At 42.4% G+C, this 18,253-nt stretch overlaps 1 protein-coding gene across 2 annotated transcripts in view; it reads left to right on the forward strand.

Annotated features, from left to right (window-relative positions):
- Positions 1 to 18,253, forward strand: part of lasp1 (LIM and SH3 protein 1) — a 193,969-nt gene that overhangs the window by 41,662 nt on the left and 134,054 nt on the right. For both annotated transcript variants that reach the window (XM_072249218.1, XM_072249216.1), the window contains exon 2: positions 5,449 to 5,543. In XM_072249218.1, coding sequence (XP_072105319.1) covers positions 5,449 to 5,543 — 95 coding nt within the window. The remainder of the gene's footprint in view (positions 1 to 5,448; positions 5,544 to 18,253) is intronic.

The following is an 18,253-nucleotide window of genomic DNA, read 5'->3' on the forward strand; positions in this document are numbered from 1 at the left end:
TTCGTCTAGTGATTTGAAGGTCGCTAGTTCGAGCATTGGCTGAGGCAGTGTGTGTGTCCTTGAGCAAGGCAGTTAACCACACATCGCTCTGCGACGACACCGGTGCCAAGCTGTATGGGTCCTAATGCCCCTTCCCTTGGACAACATCAGTGGCGTGGAGAGGGGAGACTTGCAACATGGGCAACTGCTGGAATCCTGCGCCCTGAAACTTTCCAAGGCGCAAATCCATAGTATCATGAGACTAACAGATGCCTATAATAAATAAGTAAATAAAATAATCCTGAGACATGAGTTGCAGGGTCCATGGAAGTCAGTTCAGCATTGACGTGTGAGATTCCATGCTGATTCAAGAGGCTTATGGCCTGTTATTGGATTTTACTTGATAAGATTTTGTGAATTGAGTTGGTTTATAAATTCAAATTATCTGGATTTGGGTTATTATGTGATAGAGTATGGTTTTGTATACCAAACAGGGACAATTTGACATATCTATATATTTTCTATCATCAAAGTGAATCATAAACTACACTCAGTGGCCACTTTATTAGGTACACCTATGCACTTGCTTATTTAGATATTTGCATTATCAGCCAATCATGTGGCAGCATCTCAATGCATAAAAGCATGCAAATGTGGTCAAGAGGTTCAGCTATTGTTCAGGCAAATCATCAGATGGAGAAGAATGTGATCTAAGTGATTTTGACTCTAAGTGATTTTGACCGTGAATAATTGTTGGTGCCAGACGGGGTGGTTTGAGTATCTCAGAAACTGCTGATCTCCTGGGATTTTCAGTCACAACAGTTTCCAGAGTTTACAGAGAATGATGCGGACAACAAAAAAGCAATCCAGTCAGTGCAGTTCTGTGGGCGAAAATGCCTTGATAATGACAGAGGTCAGAGGAGAATGGCCAGACTGGTTCAAGCTGGAGGCAAAATTAACTCAAATAATCACGCGTTACAACAGTGGTGTGCAGAGCAGCATCTCAACGTGTGGCAGTGGATGGGCTATGGCAGCAGAAGACCTATTAAAGTGGCTGTTGAGTGCATTAATGGTTACCCAGTTTATCTTTCATTAACTACAAAATAAACCACTTTACCAGTTGATATTTGATAGCGTGTTGTGATAGCATTAATCTTTAACATAATTCCAATGGACATTGATCAGCGTGCATATATGTTTACATAACAATGGGTGACATTATTATGCTAATGATATTTAATTCCACAATTATATCCAAGGCAATAATGACATGCTCTTGATCCTCTGAGGCACGGGATCTAAATGCAGAAGAGTGTGATGGCACAGAAACCAGGGGATGTGGGCCAAACTTGGACAAGTGGGACTAGCTTAGATGGGGAATCTTGGTCAGCATGAACCAGTGGGCTGAAGGGCCTGTTTCCATGCTGTATGACTCTGTGACCAGCAACTTCAGCTTTACTAGAAGTAATATAATGAGTCATATATTAAATGGGATTCTTGCACTCAGGGTCCAGTTATTGTACTAGATTTCTGATGGAAAGATCTATGTGCCACAATTTCTGCCTGTGTACAAAGACAATGTGACCTTTGATGATTGTGTGAAATGCAACTTGTATAATGCAAGATTCCATCCCTTCTTAACAATATGAATAGGTTATCAACTAAATAGTGTTGAGAGCTTCAAGTTCCTCGGTGTAAATACCACCAGCGTCACCCTAGTGCAACCACGTTGATGTCACGGTCAAAAAGCTCACCAATGTCTCTGCTTCCTCAGGAGGCGAAAGGAATTTGGCATGTCTCCATCAACTTTTAACAATTTTTATTGGTGTGTTGTAGAAAGCATTCTCAAAATGCTGGAGGAACTCATCAGGCCAGGCAGCATCTATGGAAAAGAGTAAACAGTCGACATTTTGCACTGAGACCCTTCTTCAGGACAAAAGGGGAGAAGTCGGAGTAAGAAGGTGGGGGGGAGGGGAGGAAGAAGTACAAGGTGGTGGGTGATAGGTGAAACCGGGAGAGGGGGAGGAGGGTGAAGTTAGAGGTGTGAAGTTGATAGGTAAAAGCGATAAAGGGCTGGAGAAGGGGAATCTGATAGGAGAGGACACAAGGCTATGGAAGAAGGGGAAGAGGGAGGAGCACCAGAGGGAGGTGATGGGCAGGCAAGGAGGGGTGTGTGTGTGTGTGTGTGTGTGTGTGTGTGTGTGTGTGTGTGTGTGTGTGTGTGTGTGTGAGAGAGAGAGAGAGAGAGAGAGAGAAAGAAAAAAAATAGGGAATGGTGAAGGGGGGCATTACTGCAAGTTAGAGAAGTCAATGTTCATGCCATCAGGTTAGAGGCTACTCACGGCAATAGAGGAGGCCATGGACTGACGTTGGAATGGGAATAGGAAATAGAATTGAAATCGGTGGCTGCCAGGGGATCTTGCTTTTTCTGGTGGATGGAGTGAACATGCTTGGCGAAGTAGTCTCCCAATCTATGTTGCATCTCACCGGGAGCACCGGGTAGATGCTGCCTGGCCTGCTGAGATTCTCCAGCACTTTGTGTGTGTTGCTTTGGATTTACAGCATCTGCAGATTTTCCCGTGTTTATAGAAAGTATTCTGTCTGGGTGTATAATGGCTTGGTATGGCAACTGCTTTGCATGTGACCACAGGTCAGCACATCACAGGAACCAACCTCTCCTCTATAGACTCTGTCTATACTTGTTGCTGCCTCAGTAAAGCAGGCAGCATAATCAAAGACCCCATGCACCATGCACATTCTCTCTTCTCCCCTCTCCCATTGGGCCTGAAAGCTTGAAAGCACGTGCCACTAAGCCCAAGGACAGCTTCTATCTCACTGTTAGTGAACTCTTAAATGGATCTCCTGTACAATGAGATGGACTCTTAGCCTCACAATCTATCTTGCTATAATCTTGCACTTCATCATTTACCTGCATTGAACTCTTATACTTTATTCCACATTGTTATTGTTTTACCTTATTCGAGCTCAATGCACTGTGTAATGGTTTGTTTTGTATAAACATAATACAAGACAAGCTTTTTACTGTATCTTGGTACATGTGACAATAATAATACAACATCAACTTGTCACGTTTTAGTTTGACTGTGGCCCACAGTACTTAACAAGTACATTTTACTGTTTTAGAAGTCGTTCTGTAAATGTGTGTTTAGCTAAGATATGTGCTTTTAGAGTTAGATCAAATAGTATGGGGGAGGTTAACGTGGCGCATAAACAGTGGCATGGGTCCAGTTGTATTATAGAGCATGCCTCTGTGTTGTAATTCTATACGGCAATTGTGAAGTGCAGTTCAGTGACTTTCCTTGGCCGGGCACCAGTGACAAAAGTAGGAGTACTCTGGCCACAGCCTGAGTGATTTCTTGAGGGAACTGGTCAGTGCTAAACTCTTCCTCCTGCCTCACACCACTCCTTACTAACTCTTGTACTAATGTGGTTTCTGTGTTGCCTGGTTATCTGTGCCTTGTCAAACCACAGGTGAAGGCCCAAGGCTGTGGATAGTGCGTGCGTATATAAAATCTGCATATCCATGTGTTTATATACAGCTCATAGCCTGGTCTACAGCTGAAATTGTCTTGGAGTGCATACTGATCAATGGCTTTGTATTTTGTTTGAGGGGTTTTGCAGGAAATTGATAACAACATTGGCCACTCTACACTCGGTAGCCACTTTATTAGGTGCCTTTTACACCTGTTTGTTAATATGCAAATATTCCCACAATCTATGGGCTCATTTTCAAGGACTCCATCTGATGTTCTTGATATTTATTGCTTATTTATTTATTTTTTTTCTTTTGTATTGCACAGTTTGTTGTCTTTTACACACTGGTTGTTTGTCCATCTTGTTGGATGCGGTCTTTCATTGATTCTATTGTGTTTCTTGGATTTACTGTGTATACTTGTAAGAAAATATAACCATATAACAATTACAGCACGGAAACGGGCCATCTCGGCCCTTCTAGTCTGTGCTGAACTTTTACTCTCACCTAGTCTCACTGACCTGCACTCAGCCCATAACCCTTCATTCCTTTCCTATCCATACAGCTGTCCAATTTAACTTTAAAGAACAACATCAAACCTGCCTCAACCACTTCTGCTGGAAGCTCGTTCCACACAGCTACCACTCTCTGAGTAAAGAAGTTCCCCTTCATGTTACCCCTAAACTTTTGCCCTTTAACTCTCAACTCATGTCCTCTTGTTTGAATCTCCCCCACTCTCAATGGAAAAAGCCTATCCACGTCAACTCTATCTATCCCCCTCATAATTTTAAATACCTCTATCAAGTCCCCCCTCAACCTTCTATGCTCCAAAGAATAAGACCTAACTTGTTCAACCTTTCTCTGTCACTTAGGTGCTGAAACCCAGGTAACATTCTAGTAAATCTCCTCTGTACTCTCTCTATTTTGTTGACATCTCAGGTGGTAAAATGAATCTCAGGGTTCTATATGGTGACATATATGTACTTTGATAATAAATTTACTTTGCACTTTGATTTGCCAATCATGTGGCAGCAACTCAATGCAGATATGGTCAATTGTTTTTCAAACCAAACTTCAGAATGGAGAAGAAATGTGATCTAAGTGACTTTGACTGTGGAATGATTGTTGGTGCCAGATGGGGTGGACTGAGTATTTCAGAAACTGCCGATTTCCTGGGGTTTTCATGCATAACAGTTTCCAGAATTTACAGAGAATGGTGCGAAAAACAAAAAGAAATCCAGTGAGTGGTAGTTCTGTGGGTGAAAATGCTTTGTTAATGAGAGAGATCAGAGGAGAATGGGCAGAGTGGTTCAAGCTGACAGGAAAGTGACAATAACTCAAGTAACCATATGCTATAACAGTGATGTGCAGAAGACACATGACCTGTTGAACCTTGGGCTGGATGGGCTACAGCAGTAGAAGACGATGAACAGACACTTTGTTGGGTACAAAATGGGCACTGAGTGTATATAGAGTATGGAATCTTGCATTTTTATGCAGTTCTAGAATGCTGCAAGCCAGATAAGGGGCTTTTCAGTCCAATGTGCTTGTAATAATTTCTTGTAGTTTCCATACAGGGTAGAAAGCATTTAGAACTTAACACCATCTGAAAAGTTCCTTCACCCAGGCAGTTAATCTGATCAACAATTGTAGTTACCCCCCCGCTCCATTGAAGGAAGGAGTGGTGGGGAGAGAGGGTGGGAGATCATGTGATAGGAAATTCCAGCAGTAAAACTGACAAACTAAGGAGGCATTTGCCATGATCTTGAATAAGACAACAAAACATAGGAACAGAATTAGGCCATTCTGCTGCTCCATTCCATCATGTCTGATCCATTTCCCTTTCAATCCCATTCTCCTGTCTTCTCCCCATAAGCTTTCATGAATAAGATGAAAGAAAGGGAGGTGGTAAAATACTTTATTATTTTGCTTTCCTACAATGGTAATTAACAATATTTCCTTATTTTCTTTTGTAGTACTGGCATAAAGCATGCTTCCAATGTGAAACCTGCAAAATGACTCTAAACATGAAGAATTACAAAGGATACGATAAGAAGCCCTATTGCAATGCGTGAGTACTTTGGTACACCTTTGGTCCTGTTGGTGAATTAGTTTAGTTACCTCATCTGAAACCTGGTGGTGACCCTGGACAGTTTTTCTTCACTGTAGCTGGGAGGGGATGACACTTGGCGTGGTTCTATTAGTTTAGCTCAATGAGTTTCTCTTGCTTTTGTGCAGGAACGTTGGGGATTGGTGAAGATATCAGGTGTGGGTTTAGTAGGTATAAGATCAAAGCCTGAACTCATCAACTGTTTGGCTTGGGTTAGAGATCTTTTAGAGATTAGCTTCATTTGCCACATATACATCGAGATATTGGATCACGTGTGTTATTTGTGTCAATGACCGATATGGTCCAAAGATGTGCTGAGGGCAGCCCACAAGTGTCGCCACACTTCCAGCACCAACATACAGTACTGTATTTGGGGCAGTGGGGCAGGTGGCAGAGAAAGAGGGGCAGGGGTAGACAGTCCCCAACCTGAGAGACCAGGCAAGGTTATTTGATTCCAAACAATTGGTTTATTAATCATTACAGAATGTCTCTGTGGTGCTTCCCGCTCCCTCCCCTCTCCCTTCCCCTTTTCCTAACCATGATGCCCTCTTCCCACTCTCAGTCCACAATAGAGACCCATTTCAGAATCAGGTTTATCATCACTCACACATCATGAAATTTTCTTATTTTTTGCAGCAGTACAGTGCAATACATAAAACTACAGTACTGTGCAAAAGATTGAGGCACCCGACCTCTATATACAGTAGACTTTTGCACAGACATGGTAGTGCAGAGATTAGTGCAGCACTTTACGGTGCCAGCAATCACTGATCGGGGTTCAATTCCCCCCACTGTCTGTTAGGTGCTTGTATCTTCTCCCCATGACTGTGTGGGCTTCCTCTGGGTACTTGGGTTTCCTCCCACATGTCTAGGGTGTACGGATTAGGCTGAGTGGGCATGCTATGTTGTTGCTGGAAGCATGCGACATTTGCTGACTGCCTCTGGAACAATCTGGACTGTGTTGGTCATTGACACAGAACAACGAGTTTCAATGTACGTGTGACAAAGCTAATCTAATCTAATCGTTGAGCACTGGTGCTGTAAAACCTGGCACGAACCGCTACGCTAGCGTACTAGTTAGTAGCAAAGTCTGGAAGGAAGGAAAGGCTGCTGATCCTCTTTGTGTTGTCAGGATTAGCAAATTTTACTGAGCTTCACTGTGGGCATTGATTTGAGGTTCCCTCCCAGACTTAGTTCCTTTGTGTTCTCTTCTGGCTCACTAGTGAACAGTGCCACATTGTGTGTAGGGCTACTCCAGTTCAGTTTCTGGTCAATTGTGTAAATGCAAATCATTCTAATCCCATACAATTGCCTATATTAAGCAACCGAGATTCCTGAAAGGAAATCGTTGCTTTGTTAACCTCACTGAATATAGTGGCTTTGGTAACTGGTGAGGTACCTCAGGTTTTGCACTGAATGCTTTGAGACTTGAGATATTTATTCACCGTGATTACTCATTTTAATTTGTTTTCCCATTCCCATCTGACATGTCAGTCTGTGGCCGCCACTGCTGCCACGATGAGGCCATTTTCGGGTTGGAGGAGCAACATCTTTTATTCTGTCTGGGTACCGGCCAGCCTGACAACATAAGCATTTATTTCTCTAACGTCCAGTAATTTCTCCTCCTTCCCCCTTCTTGCCTTTTCATTCCCAATTCTGGCTTCCCTCCCATCCCTTCTCTTCTCACCTGCCTATCACCTCTTTCTGGTGCTCTTCCATGGTCCACTCTCCTCTCCTATCAGATTCCTTCTTTGTTCAGCCTTTTCCACCTATCACCTCCCAGCTTCCTGCTTCATTCTTCTCTCCCCCTCCCCCCCCCCCCCCCCCATCCACCTTATTATTCTGGCTTCTTCCCCCTTCCCTTCCAGTCCTGATGAAAGATCTTGGCCTGAAATATCAACTAATTATTCTCCTCCACAGATGCTGTCTCACCTGCTGAGTTCCTCCAGCACTTTGTGTGTGTTGTTCTGAATTTCCAGCATCTGCAGAATCTCTTGTGTTTATGGTCTTTCCTTTTTTTAAAAAAAGAATATAATGCATGCTGCCTGATCTGCTGAGTTTTTCCAGCACTTACTCTGCTTTTGTTTCAGATTTCCAGCTTTTTATTTATTGATGCTTACCTTGTTTAGTTTTTAGTAAGTTTTTGATTTCACGTTCATCTCAGCAACTCTCTCTTTCCCCCCCCCCCCTTTTTTTTGGTTTTCCCTGACTAATTTTCTTCCCTCATCCTGTTTGGTATTTGATGTTTTGTTTTAATTGCATCTGTAACCTGATTGTTACTGTGTAATCTCTGCAAGTGGCAAAGTGGTTAAGGCATTGGACTAGTTACCTAAGGTCGTGAGTTCGAGCCCCAGCTGAGAGAACGCGTTGTGTCCTTGAGCAAGGCACTTAATCACACATTGCTCTGCGATGACACTGGTGCCAAGCTGTATGGGTCCTAATGGCCTTTCCTTGGACAACATTGGTCTCGTGGAGAGGGGAAACTTGCAGCATGGGCAACTGCTGGTCTTCCATACAACCTTGCACAGGCCTGTGCCCTGGAGAGTGAAGACGTTCCAGGCGCAGATCCACGGTCTCGCAAGGCTAACGGATGCCTTTTTAATCTCTGCATATTTTCCAAGCGGGGAGCTACTGTGATCTGGAACAGAGTGTCTGCTTGAGGCAGATTGAACAGGAATATGTAAAGTATAATTAAGAAAGCAAAATCAGGCACGGGAACAAGCTGTCTAGTCCTTTATGAATTTACTTCACTAATTGGATGGATACTCGTTTATCAGTCTTAAAGAAATAAAGACTGACAAACAATCATTGTGCAAAAGAAGACAAATTGTGCAAAATGTAAAAATTATCCAGAGATAAGGACAACAAGGAGGTGGTCGTGGGAGGCTGAGGAGCAACTATGGGATTGCGTTGAGTCAGTAGACTGGGCTGTGTTCAACAATTCATCAGAGGATCACAATGAATAGTTTTCATGCACTTTATAAATAAGCAGTTGTAGATGAGCGTGTCCCCACCAAATCATTCAGAGTCTCATAGAGTCATAGAAAAATACAGCACAGAAACAGGCCCTTTAGCCCATCTAGCCCATGCTGAATCTTTTAAACTGTCTACTCCCAGTGACCTGCACTGGAACCATAGCCTTCCACACCTCTATCATCCATGTACCTATCCAAGCGTCTCTTAAAAGTTGAAATCGAGTTCGCATGCACCACTTGTGCTGGCAGCTTGTTCCACACTCTCACTACTGTCTGTGAGGAAGTTTCTCCTCATGTTCCCCTTAAACTTTCCACCTGGCCTTCTGTAACCAAAAGCCTTAAATACACCATGACATCTATGAATCAGTGGCTTTCAGGTCTGGCGACCGAATTACATACAAGAGTTCCAGGTATGACCTCTGCAAAGCCAAAGAGACTGAAATCATAGGTTCATCTAAGTTTGTGATGGTTCCTCCATGTTTTGATGGTTAAAGTGAGCATGGAAGGCATTGAACTCACCTAGGTGAACCCTGTTGTTGCCTTTGTTGCTTGATTTAACTTTATAAGAGGTGATAGTGTTCAAACTCTGCCATAACTGTCAAGCATTCTTCATTGATTCAAGTTCAGTCTGGAATTGCCACTACGCCCATGAGATATCATTCCGGATCATACCTGGACCTCTTGTAACTTCCTTGATCACCAAACTTGAATGCCAATGATCTAGCCCTTGACAGATTCAGAATCTCAGGGTTATTGGTTGGGGAAGAGTCTGAATGATTTTGTGGGGATAAACTTGTCTACAACTGTTATAATGAAGCTTGTGACAACCATGGTGTATTCATTCAGATCCACAGATAAGTCCTTGAACATGGATGATGGAGTGTTGATGGAGAGAGTGAATGTTCAGAGTTGAGGGATGGAATGACAAGATCATATGACACTGAAGCAGAATTAAGCCATTTAGACCATGGAGTCTGTGGCAATGAATTCCACAGATTCACCACCCTGTGGCTAAAGAAATTCCTCTTCATCTCTGTACTAAATGGATATCTTTCTATTTTGAGGCTGTGCTCTCTAGTCTTAGACTCCCCCATTGTAGGAACGGCCTATCTACATCCACTCTATCTAAGCCTTTCAATATTTGATAGGTTCCATTGAGATAGCTTTTATAATTATATTGTGGTGTTTTTGTTTTTTTTTCTTGTTTTTTTTATGATTATTGTGTTTTATTTTGCTGCATTGGATCTGGAGTAACAATCATTTTGTTCTTCTTTACACTCGTCTACTGAATAATGACAATAAACAATCTTGAATCTTCATTCTTCCCCTTGGATTTGCCAAGGTTGGCAGCTATTTTAGTACCTGGCAGAAGAAACCAGGAAACTGAGCACAATGTAAAAGATACCTCTGTTCAGCACATTTCCTAGAGCCTGTCTCACGAGGTGCTCATTAAACTGTTCTGTGCACAGGGGAAGGAATATTCATGTTAAAGAATTTCAACATGTACCTAAAAAAAAATTCAGATATGACAACTCACCCACAACTGAATAATTAGTACTGTTGGGAGGAAGAACATGGAAGTACTAATCTTTTAAGTCTCTATATCAAACACAAAGCTACAATTATCCTTCTATGAGATCAACAATATTTTCTCCTTTTCCGCCCCCTCTTCGTATCTTTCGCGCTTCTGGAGGAAATCAGATACTTAAAGAACTTTACTCGCGGTTTTTTTTTCTGAAGCTTGGGTTCACTCCAGATGCAGATAAAGCTACTCAGTACAATTGTCAACACCATGGCAAGAGAAAGCAACAACACCATTTCATTGCCACAGACAGCTGTGGAGACCAAGTCATTGTATATTTAAAGCAGAAGTTAATAGGTTGTTGATTTATAAGTTCATCAAAGGTTACAGGGAGGAGGCAGATGAATGAGGTTGGGGGATAATAAATCAGCCAGGATGGAATGGTGAACCAGACTCGATGGGCCAAATGGCCTAATTCTGCTCTTGTGCTTATGTATGTATTATATATTATATTATATTCTGCTCTTGTGTTTCTGGTTGTATGTCCGTAAGGTGACGTCAGGTGATGTGTATGCAGTGGCAGTGGGGGATGTTAGGGTGTGTTAATGGGTGGAGGTATTGATCAGCCTGATGGCTTGGGGAAGCTGAGTTTGCTGCGCAGCCTCTTACCTAATGGATTGGGACAAAAAGTTCATAAGCAGGGTAATGGGATCTCTTGTTTAGATAGCATCTTTCTGGATATCCCAAAGCCCTTCCTAGCCAGTAAATGGCTTTACTGATGTGAACAACAAACAGCAATAAGGTGCATGACTAGGCTGTCTTTATTCTCATGCTGTTGTCTAAAGGAGAAATATACTCCAGAGTACAAAGCAAGTCTTCTACCCTTGGTCCATGGAGTTTTTGTGTTAATGTCGATGGACAGATAAGACCTTGGTTTAGCATATAAGCATATTGTATTCACAGGCACTGCAATGTGATACTTATGAATACTTATACTTTATTGTCACCAAACAATTGATACTAGAATGTACAATCATCACAGCGATATTTAATTCTGCGCTTCCTGCTCCCTGGATTATAAATCGATAGTAAATATTAAAAATTTAAATTATAAATCATAAATAGAAAATAGAAAAATGGAAAGTAAGGTAGTGCAAAAAAATCAAGAGGCAGGTCCGGATATTTGGAGGGTACAGCCCAGATCTGGGTCAGGATCCGTTCAGCAGTCTTATCACAGTTGGAAAGAAGCCGTTCCCAAATCTGGCCCAAATTGCAAATACTATGTGCAATTCAGTTGTGGTTAGGATTTGATAGGGTTAACATTTAGACGAGAATATAAAAGCAAGGATGTAATGCTAATGTCATTGGTCAGACTGCACTTGAAGTATTGCAAGCAGTTTTGGACCTGTTATCAAAGAAAGGCATTGAGAGAGTCCAGAGCAGGTTCATGAGAATGATCCTGGAAATAAAAGGGTTAATGTATGCGGAGTGTTTGATGGCCCTGGGCCTGTACTTGCTGGAGTTTAGAACAATGAGCAGGGGATCTCATTGAAACGTTTTGACTAGTGAAAGACCTAGTTAAAGTAGATGTGGAGAGGATGTTTCCTATAGTGGGTGAGTCAAGGAATAGAGATCTCAGACTCAGAATAAAAAGGTGTCCCTTTAGAACAGAGATGCAGAGGATAGTGAATCTATGGAATTCATTGCCACAGATGACTGCGGAGGCCAAGTCATTGGGTATATTTAAAGTGGAGGTTGATAAGTTCTTGATTAGTTGGGGCCTCAAAGGTTATGGGGAGAAGGCAAGAGAATGGGGTTGAGAGGGATAGTAAATCAACCACGATGGAATGGCAGAGTGGACTTAGTGGTCCAAATGGCCTCATTCTGTTCCAATGCCTTATGATCTTATGGTTTTATTTGTGACTTCAGGATGTTTCTAAATTCTTGCTGACAGAAGTACTTAAAGTAGGAAAGGCTGTCAATAAGTTAGAGCTGGCTCTCAGAATCAGCAGATTTTTAAAAAAAACTTTTCTTGAGGAGTAAATATTGGCCATGATGCTAAGGTTATCATCTCTATCTTAATCAAAATGATATCACTGGATCCTTAAATACACCTACGGGTGGATGGAGTCTTGGTTTGATCATTTATCGAAAAACTAGCACTAGCATCAATGTAGCTTCTGTTTGGTTTTGGGCTGGAAGATCAACCAAGGTCGTGTGCTGAAGGCTCTGGAGCTCTACTAAGTGACCTATGGATGACACTTTGATTCCCTGGAGTGAGATTTGAACTAACATTTTTTAGTTACTCATCCTAAACTTGGCATTGTGCTAATACCTTGCTACCTTGTCTTCTATCACTTCTTAATTCTTAGCCTCTTGACCAAGTTCTTGTTCTAATATGGACATTACCTGTCTTGCAGAATCAAAATCAGGTTTAATATCACTAATGTACAGTATGATGTGAAATTTGTAATTTTGTGGCAGCAGTACAGTGAAGTACATAAAATAATATAAATAATGTAATTACGTTTGGATATATATATATGTGTGTGTAATTTTTATTTTTACCCTGGGAAAGGTCTCTGGCTATCCACTCGATCTATGTTGCTTATTATCCCAATGTGAATTTGAGATTGAGCAATGGATCAACCGATTTACAAGATACAAATAATGTAGCTTGAGTAAATATGAACATGAATTTAAACTTCGTCAGTGATCCCTGAAACTTCAAGGTGTAAATATTCAGAGAGTTATAGAGAGATACAGTATAGAAACTAATTTGGCAGGGGGATGGGAGCCACAGTGATAGGCCAGAGGACGAGGTAGTTTGTTTACAAACAGGGTCAATGTGTAGTGAGACTGCTAGCGAGGAGAGGCGAATGATAGGGCAAAATTGCAGTCAGCAGGATAGGTTGCAATGTAAAAGGTGGACAAAATCGAAAAGGGTGATGAATACAGGAGTGAAGGTTTTGTATTTGAGTACGTGCAGTATATGGAATAAGGTAGATGAACTTGTAGCACAGTTATAGATTGGCATTTATGATGTTGTAGGCATCACTGAATCATGACTGAAAGAAGATTATAGCTAGGAGCTTAATGTCCAAGGACACACAATGTATTGAAAGGACAGGCAGGTAGGCAGAAGGAGTGGCTGGCTCTATTGGTAAAAAATGAAAATCAAATCCTGAGAAAGAGGTGCCAAAGAGTCAAAAGGTGTTGAATCATTGTGGATAGAGCTAAGGAACTGCAATGGTAAAAAGACCCTGAGGGGAATTACATACAGAACCCCCAAACAGTAGTGAAGATGTGGTCTACAAATTACAATCGGAGATAGAAAATGCATGTCAAAAGGGCAATGTTATGATAGTCATGCAGGTAGACTGGGAAAATCAGGTTGGTGCTGGTTCCCAAGAGGGGGAATTTGTAGAATGCTTATCAATATGACCAATTAACCTACTAACCACTACGTCTTTGGATTGTGGGAGGAAACTGGTGCACCCAGAGGAAACCCACGTGGACATGGGGAGAACGTACAAGCTCTTTACAGGCAAATGAACCTGGATCACTGGTGCTGTAAAGTGCTTTGCTAACCACTACACTACTGTACATTTTCTCCTTGCAAATTTACTTCGTTATAACAATGACCATATTTTAAAAGTGGCTCATTTCCTGAGAAAGATTTCTGGATGAAGTCATGTTAGGTGCAGTCTAAATGCAAATTATAAACTTGTGTGTAACCAGACAGAACAATTTAGATGCACTGAACTTTAGTATCTAGGTTCTGCCTTCGAGCTGTAGCTGACCTAATTCCTGGAGCAAGTTCCTTGACTGTCAGCACTGTGAACTGTGCTCAGTAAATCTACCCTTCAACTTTATTGCTGACTGTGAATTGGGTTGGCTCCTTGTGCAAGAGAGTAACTGATGGTCGAGGTCAGGATCCCAGAGGACATGATCCATGACACAGGAACGTTTTTTGTGTTTAGCTGAGCTTCAGTTCCCTGGCTCACTGTCCCTGCAACATATGGTAAGAGTAGTGTGGGAAAATGAAAATGCCACATCACTGCAGTAGGCTTTCCTGTCATATGGAATGAGACCAGTGCTAGAACAATGAAGGCATCTAAGGATTTTGCCTGAGGCGCCTGTTTCTATTTATAACTGGCTTGGGAGAAACCTAATGTGCTTCAGTTAATTTACCAAGGAATCTGAGGGGCTTTATTACTGAAATGGAGACCCTTGGTCCTTGTGTTAACTGCAATGTGTTTCCTTAATTAGTACAGGCATCAGAGTTTCCAGTCTGTTGCTACAAGTAAGGGCTTTCTACGCTGTTGGAACAGTATAGCCGAATGATGTCCTCCTGTCTGCAGACTTTTAATAAAGAGCCCAAGTTATTAGGATACTTAGCAACACACACGAAATACTGGAGGAACTCAGCAGGTTAGGCAGCATCTATGGAGAGGAATAAACAGTTGATGTATCAGGCCCAGACCTTTCATCGGGACCCTGAGTTTCTCCATCATTGTGTGTGTGTGTGTGTGTGTGTGTGTGTGTGTGTGTGTTTTGCTGTGGACTTGCAGCATCCACAGAATCTCCTTTGTCATGCTCTTTGATGTTGCAAAGTTTCTTGAGACCCTTCCCAAGATGACTGATAATCAAAGTTTGACATCAGGGCACAAAAGCAGGAGTTAGTGCAATGCCCTAAAGGTTGGTCAAAGTGATAGAATTTAGACCATGAGACACAGGAGCAGAATTAGGTCACTCAGCCCATTGATTCTACTCTGCCATTTTATCATGGCTGATTTATTTTCCCCCTCAAACCCATTCTCCTGCCTTCTCACTTTTAACCTCTGTCACCCTTACTAATCAAGAACCTATCACCCTGTGCTTTAAATATACCCAATGACTTGGCCTCCACCCTCTGGCTAAAGAAACTCCTCTTCATCTCTTTTCTAAAGGGATGTCCTGCTATTCTGAGGCTGTGCCCTCTGGTCCTAGACACCCCCACTATAGGAGATATTAAGGAGGATGTGGGTTTTTGGAGGGCCTTGATGATGGTAGTGATGGAATGATTAAAATCACAGATAAACAAGAGGAAAAGATTGGGGAAATGCAGAGAGATCTTTGAATGTTGCTAGCGGTTGAAGAGGTTCTGGTCAGCGGAGAAGACAATACAGAGGTTGAGAACTTTAAAATTGTGTTGCCTAACTAGCAGTCTGTGTTAGTTACTGAGCATGCCCTTCTTCAACCTGTGATAAACTAGGGGTTCTTCCTCACTCCTCTAGATGGAGAACGTTACAGTACGGTACAGGCTCTTCATCACACTATGTTGTGCCAATCATTTAACTTACTCCAAGATCAATCTAACCCTTTTCTCCTATATAGCTCTCCATTTTTCTTTCATCCATGTGTCAGTCTGAGTCTCTTAAATGTCCCTAATGTATCTGTCTCTACCACCATCCAGCAGCATGCTCCACCCACCCATCACTCTCTGTGTAAAGAACATACCTCTGACATCTCCCTTAATCTATCCTTCAATCAACTTAAAATTATGTCCCCTCATATTAGCCCTTTCCTCCCTGGGAAAATGAGATTGAGGCGAATGGAAGCAGGCTTTTTCCACTGAGGATGGGCAAGGTGAGAACTAGAGGTCATAGGTTGAGGGACAAAGTTGAAATATTTAAGGGGAACCTGATGGGGGAACTTCTTAGTCAGAGGGCAGTGCGAGTGTGGGACAAGCTACCAGAGGAAGTGGTAAATGCAGGTTTCATTTGGACATTTAAGACAAGATTGGAAAAGTCAATGGATGAGAGAGATGTGGAAGGTTGTGGCCCTGGTGTGCAATGATAGGACTAGGCCAAATAACAGTTCAGCATGGACTAGATGGACCAAAGGCTGAAGTGCTCTATGACTCTAAGAGTTATAGACTCAAAGACTTGTGTTGTAGATTTGGTGTGAATTTGACTGGGTTCCACCAATATCCTAAAGCTGTATGTGTTCTGGAAGGTTACCTGATGTACTATTTCCTCTACAAGGACAATCTGCGTTGGGGGGGGGTGCAATTTCAAAATGAAATAAACATTCAGCTGCAGGGACTCAACAGGTCGAACAGCATTTACAGGAGGACAGGAATCGTTGCGTTTCCACTGGAAACCCTACATCAGGACTTCTCTGGTGATGATCTTTACCTCATCAATGAGGACGGGAGAGGTTCTGGAGGATTAGAGGGTTGCGGATGTTGTTCCCTTATTCAAAAAAGGGAGTAGAGATAGCCCAGGAAATTATAGACCAGTGAGTCTTACTTCAGTGGTTGGTAAATTGATGGAAAAGATCCTGAGAGGCAGGATTTATGAACATTTGGCGAGGCATAATATGATTAGGAATAGTCAGCGTGGCTTTGTCAAGGACAGGTTGTGCCTTACGAGCCTAATTGAATTTTTTGAGGATCTGACTAAACATATTGATGAAGGTAGAGTAGTAGATGTAGTGTATATGGATTTCAGCAAGGCATTTGATAAGGTACCCCATGCAAGGCTTATTGAGAAAGTAAGGAGTCATGGGATCCAAGGGGACATTGCTTTGTGGATCCAGAATTGGCTTGCTCACAGAAGACAAAGAGTGGTTGTAGACAGGTCATATTCTGTATGGAGGTTGGTGACCAGTGGTGTGCCTCAGGGATCTGTTCTGGGACCCCTTCTCTTCGTGATTTTTATAAATGACCTGGATGAGGAAGTGGAAGGATGGATGGGTTAGTAAATTTGCTGATGACATAAAGGTTGGGGGTGTTGTGGATAGTGTGGAGGGCTGTCAGAGGTTACAGTGGGACATTGATAGGATGCAAAACTGGGCTGAGAAGTGGCAGATAGAGTTCAACCCAGATAAGTGTGAAGTTGTTCATTTTGATAGGTCAAATATGACGGCAGAATATAATATTAATGGTAAGACTCTTGGCAGTGTGGAGGATCAGAGGGACCTTAGGGTCCGAGTCCATAGAATGCTCAAAACAGCTGCGCAGGTTGACTCTGTGGTTAAGAAGGCATATGGTGTATTGGCCTTCATTAATCGTGGAATTGAATTTCGGAGCTGAGAGGTAATATTGCAGCTTTATAGGACCCTGGTCAGACCCCACTTGGAGTACTGTGTTCAGTTCTGGTCACCTCACTACAGGAAGGATGTGGAAGCTATAGAAAGGGTGCAGAGGAGATTTACAAGGATGTTGCCTGGATTGGGGTGCATGCCTTATGAGAATCGGTTGAGTGAACTCGACCTTTTTTCCTTGGAGCGACGGAGGATGAGAGGTGACCTGATAGAGGTGTACAAGATGATGAGAGGCATTGATCATATGGTTAGTCAGAAGATTTTTTTTCCCAGGGCTAAAATGGCTGACATGAGAGGGCACAGTTTTAAGGCGCTTGGAAGTAGGTATACAGGTGATGTAGGGGTAATTTTTTTTACACAGCGTGTGGAATGGGCTGCCAGCTATGGTAGTGGAGGCGGATACGATAGGGTCTTTTAAGAAACTCCTGGATATGTACATGGAGCTTAGAAAAATAGAGGACTATAGGTAACCCTAGGTAATTTCTTAAAGTAAGTACATGTTCGGCACATCATTGTGGGCCAAGGGGCCTGTATTATGCTGTAGGTTTTCTATGTTTCTACGTTTCTCCCAGCCCCTTTCCTCCTTCTGCAGGGACTGCTCCCTCCATGACTCCCTGGTCATCTCATCCCTCCACACCCATCCCACCTTGACCCTTGGAACGTTTCCCCTGCCAGGTAGACGTAACGCCTGCACTTGCACCTCCTCCCTCAAATGTCCTGATGCAGGGTTTTGACCCAAGAAGTCAACAATTCCTTTCCTCCCACAGATGCTACTTGACCCACTAATAAGTTTTATGTCATGAAATTGGTTGTTTTGTGGCAGCATTACATTGTAATACATAAAATAGTGAGGAACTGTTCATGGGTTCGTTGTCTGTTTATAAATCTGATGGCAGAGGGGAAGAAGCTGTTCCTAAGATGTTGAGTATGTGTCCTCAGGCTCCTGTACCTCCTTCCTGATGGTAGTGAATGAGTAAAGAGCGGGTTCTTAATGATGGATGCTGCCTTTTTGAAGCATTGCCTTTTGAAGATGTCCTCAATGCTGGAGAGGCTAGTGCCCAATTTGTTGTGTTTTGCACATT

This window comes from Mobula birostris, chromosome X (assembly GCF_030028105.1).
Source record: "Mobula birostris isolate sMobBir1 chromosome X, sMobBir1.hap1, whole genome shotgun sequence".
Classification (NCBI taxonomy): domain Eukaryota; kingdom Metazoa; phylum Chordata; class Chondrichthyes; order Myliobatiformes; family Myliobatidae; genus Mobula; species Mobula birostris.